This window comes from Aethalodelphis obliquidens, unplaced genomic scaffold, assembly GCF_003676395.1.
Source record: "Aethalodelphis obliquidens isolate GAN/ISIS:26980383/991018 unplaced genomic scaffold, ASM367639v1 scaffold2, whole genome shotgun sequence".
Taxonomy (NCBI): Eukaryota; Metazoa; Chordata; class Mammalia; order Artiodactyla; family Delphinidae; genus Aethalodelphis; species Aethalodelphis obliquidens.
This window is the reverse complement of record NW_020837946.1, coordinates 15,252,357-15,261,019: the sequence shown is the minus strand read 5'-3', so window position 1 is coordinate 15,261,019 and position 8,663 is coordinate 15,252,357. Positions and strand designations below refer to the sequence as shown.

Genomic DNA, 8,663 nt, shown 5'->3' with positions numbered 1-8,663 from the left:
AAAAAAAAAAAAAAAAAAAAAAAAAAAAAAAAAAAAAGATCATATGTGAAGACTGGGTTTGTCAATGCTAACAAAAATGTTATGGCAATCAATGACCACAGAAATTTCAGAGCCAGAGGGATCTATAGGGATCATACAATGCAAACCTCTTATTTCACAGATGAAAAGGAGGCCCAGAGAAGCAATGTAATTGTCCATCGTTCCACAGCTAGTAAGTGTGGGAGTTCGAACTATTCCTCCATTTTTCTGATATCCAGTACAATGCTCTTAGATATCACAAAGCCTCAAGCATAATTTTGAGTTCTAATAAAATTAATAACAATTTAATATAAACTACAGAGATCTCAGCTGACTTCTTAAGCATATGGATGCTCATTAATATAAAAAAAACTTTCTGCAACATTACTTAAGAAGCAACAGGAAAAACAAGGCAGAACAATATAGGTTTTTGTCAGTCTGAGGTTTTTTTAAACCTTATTGTGTTATAAAACACTGAATAGATCAAGAAGGCTTGGGGTAAAAAATAATACTAATTACCAGAGACATATTAAATTATCTTTTTAGTTACAAGTAAAGTGTCTCTAGTACATTATCATTATTAATAATATATTTGGTAAATAAAGCTATTTTTTCAACATTTTAATCATTATATAATCAAAAGACCAGGAAAATGTTTCAAAATCATTTTTACAAGCAATTCTTCAAAAAGTAGGAGATCATTTTACAAGATCAATGTATAGAGTAATAAATGAAGAATGAATTAACGCTGGTTAAGTAGGCACGGAGGAAGGTGGGGTGGGACACAGAGGAAGTGAAGGAGGGGGAGCCAGAGGCCAAGGACACAGCAGCTCCGGCTGAAGCAAAGTTCCCACTGCTCGTGGACCCCTTCCATCCGGTTATCTGCAAATGGTACCTCACTGCCCGGGAGACTGCTTCTATTCTGGGGTTACCTGAGAGGGTCTATCCACCTCCACAGCTCTAGCCTGATGACTTGAGGGTGCTGTATCAGAATAAGGCATGAACCCCTTTAGAGATTTTACACAAAGTAACACTCTTAGAACCAGAGCTTAGCCCCTTAACACAGAAAGCACCACGACCCACAAATGTTCCATTTGGTCTAACCGTAAGGTAACAAAGATAAAATATAATGAACTTATACACAGAATATTAGAGAAATAAATATCCAATACATACAATTTCATCAAGTTCCAGACCAAATTCAAAACATAGTTCATCAAATTCTTCGTCAGCTAGGAAAAAAAAAAAAGAGATTGCTAATTTTAATCTGTTCAGTACAAATGAAAATAGCATAGAAACTGCATTTTTTTAATCATCTTATACCAAGCATACTAAATATCAGGCATCAGATATCTCCATTTAAAAACAAAAAAAGCCTGACCAAAAAACATTTTTTAAGAAAACCAAAACTATTTTAAAAAGGGCTGATTCATCTAATATCAGCTACAGAATTAGCTTACCTGCACTAGGGAGTTTACACTTACTTGGAAGAAAAAAACTTGCTAAGCAGGGAGCCAATGTAAAGTAGGCTCCAAATCACAGATCCAACATAAAGGAATAACGTCATATAAATCCTATCATTTAAAATTCTCTGAGGTGGCCTGACAGTTGGCTTTGGAGCCAGATCCATGCAAGTTCGAATTCTGACTGTTCCACTTACCAGTGGAGAGCTTGGCACTTCATGTCAACTTTCTGATTCCTATGCCTCATCCATAAAGTAGCATTTTACAGCCACTTATTTGTAGCATGCAACTGTTGGGAAGACTTAAATGAGTTCATGCAGATAATGGGCCTGGCATAGTGCCCTGAAACATAGTAGGTCTGCAACAATTAATAGTTCTCTTCCTTACTTTTAAGTTATATCCTACTTTGCTTTGCCACCTGATACAGCATTGTCAGGGTGTCCTTGTTACCAAAAACTGAACACAAACCATCATTACTAGTATATTCTAGTAAGAAGCTGATCTTAAGATTCCTGTTCCTGACATTGAACTTCAATTTAACAAACATTTATTGAGCATCTACTATGTGTCGGCACCGTACTAGGTGCCAGGGCTACAGAGATAAATAAAATACAATTCTTGCCTTAACTACGCCCTACTCTAGTAAACCAGATGTGTAAATACAGTTATGGTAAGTGCAAGGTACCGAGTTGGCACACAGGAAGCAATCAACTCCACTGACAGTCAGTGAAGGCTTCACAGAAAGGATGAATTTATTAGGCAGGGACTGTGGGGAATGAGACAACCGCATGGCAAATTTGGGACGTTCCATATGAATGAAGCGTGAGGTTCATGTCAGGAAGAGATATGATGAAAAAAGGAGAAAGAAGTCAGCTCAAGATGCCAAGGGATTTGCCCTCTGTCCTGCCTGAGGCAACGGGGAGTTACACTAAAGGATTTCCAGCTGGATGACAGCATGATTAGACCTGCATTTTAAAGAATGGTGGTGGACAAACTGGAGCAGAGAATCTACTGCCACAGACAAGCGAGACAGTGAGGACTTGGTTAAAGCAGCCAGCAGTGAGTCTGAGGGAGAAGGAAGAATGTGCGAAACGTCAGGGGCAGAATCTGTAAGGCTCAAGGACTGGGAGGTGGGGACAGTGAGTGAGCAGGAGACGTGTGCAATGGTTCCCAGGTCCCCGGTGCGGGTGAATGGGTATCATTAGGGCAGGAAATAACAGAGGCCCCCATGACCCCTGCCTCCTGGTACTCACACCGTTCACGTCTCAAACAACCACAAGAGCGAGCTGGGAAGCAAACTCCAGCCCAACCAAGCCTTGAGATGACTGCAGGCCCAGCTGGCACGACAGCTTGACTGCCACCTGGAGGAAGACCCAGAGCCAGATCACCCAGCTATGCAACTCCTCTCTCAGAAACTGTGTGAAATGATAAAGCCTTGTTGTTTTACCCTAAGTACTGGAGTAATTTGTTATGTAGCAACAGATAACTAACACAGACGTCAGTCCCTGGACGTAGAGTGCTGCCATAACAAAACACGGGAAAACATGGGGAAGCCTTTGGAATCAGGAGGAGGTGGGCTTTGAGAGTGTAAATGAAAACCTAAAGCGCCTTGACAAAGCTGTTAACAGAAGCCTCAGTCTCTGATAAGGATGCAGGTGAGGATATGAAGGAAAGTGAGGAAGTGTTATTGGAAACTGACAGAAGGGGTATCCTTTTTATGTAGAGGCAAAGTTTAGCAACACTGTTGCCTACAGTTATGGGGACTGGGGAAAAGGTACCTACTCAACCAGGTGACTTAACTAACCTTTCCAACCAGTGCTGAAAGTGTCGCCTGGTTTAGACTGTGAGAGAAGAGATAAACTAAAGGAAAGACTATTAAACAAAAAGGAGCCAGGACCTAATGGTTTTAAGAATCCTCAGCCTCCCCAGATGTAAAAAAAAAAAATGCTAAGAAATGGTTCTGAAGAACCTAGGGGGAGGACAGGAATAAAGAGGCAGATGTAGGTAATGGACTTGAGGATATGGTGGGGGGGAAGGGTAAGCTGGGGCAAAGTGAGAGAGTGGCATGGACATATATACACTACCAAATGTAAAATAAATAGCTAGTGGGAAGCAGCCGCATAGCACAGGGAGATCAGCTCGGTGCTTTGTGACCACCTAGAGGGGTGGGATAGGGAGGGTGGGAGGGAGACGCAAGAGGGAGGAGATATGGGGATACATGTATACGTATAGCTGATTCACTGTGTTATACAGCAGAAACCAACACACCACTGTAAAGCAATTATACTCCAATAAAGATGTTAAAAAAAACGACTTCTGATCAAAGAGCAAATCCAGAGCATTTCCAGGGAAACGTGGTCGAAAGATGAATCAAGGACATGATTGTAAAATCTTAAGACGCAGTAAAATCAAAGGCACTATTCATTCAGACAAAAGGCGCTACATATAAAGAAAATAAGGGCGTGCCTCACAAATTTATTCGGTCACACAGCTGAGCTTAAATAAGAGCCCTGTATCAGCAGAAGCCCAAGGTACAAAACAGCTTATTTCAGAGATCTGTGGGCGGTGTGTCTTTTGACTAATGAAGTGGAAACCAGCAAAACTGACCAAAGACCCAGAAAGTTTAACAACAACAAAAAAAAACATATGCAGAAACATGGCAAGCTGGAGCTGAAAGGGACAGAGATGGGACAAAATGAAGTCTTTGAGCCCCCAAAATTCTATCAGTGGGAAGTAGACCAAGAAAACTAATGAGCTGTAAAGCACGTGCTTTCTTTCACCAAAAAATAAAATAATGAGGATCACCCAGAGAGTGGAACCAAGAGCCTAGAAATTAGGGCAGAACCATGGACAGTGATCCCAGGCCTGGAGATCTGACCAAGAACGTGCAACACTTGCCAGCTCGGCTTCAGAACTGCCATAGACTAGTAACTCCTTCGGGTCTCCCATCTTCCCCATTCGAAGAAGAATGTCCTATGCCTGTGCCACCACTGTATGTTAGGTGCAGGTGGGGCAGATAACCTGTCTCGTTAGTCTCTCAGGCCAAGAGTAATTCTACTCAATCAGCTCTACTTAAGGAACTACACCCGAAGAGCCCCATCCACAACTGGACCCGATTTAGCTGATGAGACTCTGGTTTCTGAGCTGCTTCTGTAATGGGATGACACTTCCGGGGGCCTTGGGAGGGCGTGTATGTGGCATGTGGGAGGAACATGAATCACTGGGGGCCAGGGGGCAGACTGCAGTAGTCAGTCCCCAAGATGGCCTCCAAGAACACCTGCCTCCTGGTGTTCACACCTTTGTAGTCTCCACCCACACGGTGCCAGAGTTGGTCTGTGTGACCTAGAGAATATGGCAAGGGATGGTGTATCCCTTACGAGATTTAGTAAAAACTGTGGCTTCTATCTTGAACACTCTCTCAACTACCTGCTCTCTTGGACCTCTCACTCTGGGACAAACAAGCCGCCATGTTGCAAGCAGTCCTATGGAGAGGTCCAGGTGGGAGGCACTGAAATCCCTGACCAAAAATCAGCAAGGAACTCAAGCCTGCCAACAAGCACTTGAGTGAACCTGGAATTGGACTCTCCAGCCCCAGTTAGGCCTTGAGATGACTAGAGTCCTGACACTTTTACTACAACCAGGTGAGAGGCAGAACCACCCAGCTAAGCCACTTCCCAATCCTTGAGCCTCAGAAACATATAACAAACGACTGTTGTTTTAAGCTGCTAAATTTGGGGGTAATTAATTATGCAGTAATAGATAACTAAATGGTTACTTAACAAATCATGCAGAATCATTAAAATACAATGAATCCTCTACTGAGTCCTAATTATCATACAATTTGTTTTATTCCTTTCAGCTGTATTTCATGCACTTAGACGAATCAACAATGAAATCGTGATCAATGATTCCCTCTAACAAAATGACACACCTAAGTAACTACATCTTCAAGGTTCATGATATACACAGGTGGCTCTGGCCGCATTGCCAGCAATTCCACCAAGGCAGAACAGGGCCAGAATTGAAGAACAGTGAAAACAAACCAGTTAACAAAAAAACGAGTGGCAAGAGGAAACATCTGAGCAGAAAGGCAATAAAAAAGGTAGACTAAGGAGACAAAACTGCCCCAGAGGAGCAAAATGAACAGAATCAAAGCAGCCTGAAAAATATCCTTTGCTTATCTTTGATAAGCAAGTAAGTGGTGAAAGGCAATGACTGATGAAACAATGGAATTTAGGACAGACAAAAAGAAAGCCCTAGAGGGACTGAAAACAAAAGAGGGAATGGGGATAGAAATGAGTGAATGAGACATTACCTGAAAACAAGGAAAAAAGAGGAAGACAGAAAAGGGGGGAGGGGGTAAGAAACAAGGCGGATCCACACCGCTTGCAAACGAGATGTTTCGCCAAACATGTTTTTCCAACTTTGACCTCAACCTAATTCACACTTAAAAGATTTCAAGAAAGAACATGTGAAATATAAACTAATGATAAGTATTATCTCTGACCCATCTGAAGTACACCTCAACATCAATCTTCCTGATTGAAATTTTAATGAGTCAGTAGTGCACAGATAATTATGGATAACCAAGCTTACCTGATCTCTCTCAATATGGAAAAGAAGGGGAAAAGGCATCTAGAGAATATATTAAAACATCAGATGACAGTAAACAGGTTATAAATCATCATTTGTTAAAACCTGACTTATTTCTTACTTTCCCAGATACGGATACACAGGTGGGTACTGATCACAGATGTACTGAACAAATTTTTGCTACACACCATCTTGTGTAATTCAGGTATATCATACACAATTAGTGAGAATATGGTTTAGAAGGATGGATAAGAAATATAAAACAGCATAGTATGAAATAAAAAGTATAGGGAATCAGAGCCCTGTTTAGAGGACAAGAGTATTACCTCTATTTTCAGGGACTTAGGGCAGAACCCTAGGAAGAATAACACTTTAAGAATACAACTGACCCTTGAACAAGGCAGGGATCAGGGGTTCCCAGCCCTCCACCAAGTCCATAATCTCTGTAACTTACAGTTGGCCCTGCTGGGTTCCACATGGGAGGATTCAACAACCATGGATTATGCAGTACCTCAGTATTTACTGTTGAAAATAATTCCTTCTATAAATGGACCCACCCAGTTCAAACCTGGATTGTTCAAGGGTCAACTGCACATAGTATCTAAAAATGCACCTTAAGAAACGTTTTAAAAAGCTAATTTTATTTTCACAGTAATATCTTACTGGAGGAAGCAGTATCTGTTAAACCGACTAAGCCTTTGTTATATTAAGCCCTAACACCAAAAACAGCTCTCACAAACCAATTATCACTGCTGTCACACAAGCTGATGATGGGACATGGCAGATGTCACTTCAACTGCTACATGTATAGGGTAACTGATAATCGTACTTAACAGTTCTCCCCTTTTTTTTTTTTAATGGTAGTTTTTTAAAACTGAAGAGATGAAGCGTAGCCTGAAGACTAAGCCCACCAAGTAAAGACTCCTTGTCACTCTGGGCTCAGCCCACGTTACCACCCTATCTAATGCTGTTCTTAGCACAATATCTTTTTTGTTTCCCTGCTAGCACTTAACATTATCCGAAATCATCTTATTAATATGCTGGTTTTATTATCTGCCTGCTTCATCAGAATGTGAACGTGGACCTTATGTACCCTGTGCACCGCTGTGTTCCCAAAGTACTTAGAACAGTGCCTGGCACATAACAGGCGCTCAGTAAACGTATATAAAACTAGGAAAGAAGGCCGCCCCCCCCCCCACACACACACCCTGTTGCTTACAAATGGAGTTCCCACAGCGCTCTTCTTATTGCACTTAATGAACTACACTCGGGAGGCAACCCGGAGCTTCATTCCTGTTCTATCCCCTGGCATCAGACACGCAGCAGGCGCTCGATATCGCTGAATGAATGACACAGCGAGCCCAGCACGTGCCGGTGATGCAACGGCACCCGCGGAGACACCGGTTCCCAGAGGCTACATCGGCCCAGCAGGGCCGCCGGGGACTCTATGCCCTCTCTATCCAGAACTCGAACGCCCAAGGCCAAAACCTGCGGGGCAGTATGAACGTTGCCACGATGCCTTTTTGCAGGGGGTCCCAGCCTCTGAGGAGGGGCGCAGAGCCCAGGCTGTGGGACGTGTACTCACTGTAGGTCCGGCCCAGAGCTCGGAAGAGCAAATCGCGCTTCAGGCTGACAGTCGGCATGGCGAGTCCGGCCCACTGCGCCTGCGCGGCGAGCTGGCCTCGGCGCGGCGAGCTGGCGGGGGCTTGGCGACCGAGATGTGTAGGACCCGGCCCCTTTGGTCGGGCTGTCTTGAGTAGCGCCAGTCTTCTTCCAAAAGCTCCGCCTCTCTTTTCTCACCTGAAAGCAGGTAAATTGCCACCACTAACCTCAGTAAATCTAGTTTCGTTGGGTGAATAAATTAGAGCCTGAAAAGGGAGACAGACTCGGATAAAATGGGCTAGGATTTGATGGGCAATAAAATGAACAGCCCGCGAAAGCCCTCACGCCTCCAACACACTACGGACGGAGGACGCCAAGCTAGGGGGGCGGGGCGAGGGGAGAGTGCGTATGGGGACGGGACCTCGTGGTGGAGAATCAATCCACCTGGGAGGGGGCGAGCCTGTGAGTAGGCGGGGTCTGAGGCGGCCTGAAGAGAAGGATGTGCAAAACCAAGTAGTGGGAGCGAGAGAAACTGTTAGTAGATCTGCTTTTATCTCATTCCTCGATCTCCTACACCCTGCTACGTGTTACAACTGTGCTTTTTTGAACCTTACAGCAGCACCATTAGGGAGGCTTCCTTAGAAACGTCTTTTTAAAAGAGGAAACAGACTGACATTTACTCGTTGTTCTGTACGGGCAGATGCTGGGCTCAATCCTCTGCCAGCCTTAGCAGATCTCCTTCTAACAACCCTCAGTGTAATAGGCAGAATAACAACCCACAAATATATCAAGCCCTAATCCCCAGAACCTGTAAATGTTACCTTAAATGGAAACAGTCTTTTCAGATTAAGTTAAAGATTTCCAGATGGAGCGACTCTTCTGGATTATCAAAATGGGCCACTAATATGTATAAAATGGATAACTAATAAGAACCTGCTGTATAAAATAAATAAAATTCAAAAAAATAAAAAATAAATAAAATTTAAA

The 8,663-nt window shown here is 43.2% G+C and overlaps 1 protein-coding gene across 1 annotated transcript in view; it reads right to left on the bottom strand.

The window, feature by feature from the left end:
• The window catches only part of FARSB (phenylalanyl-tRNA synthetase subunit beta), a 67,261-nt gene extending 59,408 nt beyond the window's left edge, over positions 1–7,853 (bottom strand). Inside the window, exons 1-2 of the mRNA XM_027120253.1 lie at positions 7,660–7,853; positions 1,195–1,250 (exon numbers count right to left, since the gene is read on the bottom strand). Of these exons, the coding sequence (XP_026976054.1) occupies positions 1,195–1,250; positions 7,660–7,717 (114 nt within the window). The 5' untranslated portion in view covers positions 7,718–7,853. The remainder of the gene's footprint in view (positions 1–1,194; positions 1,251–7,659) is intronic.
• Positions 7,854–8,663: the final 810 nt, after the last annotated feature.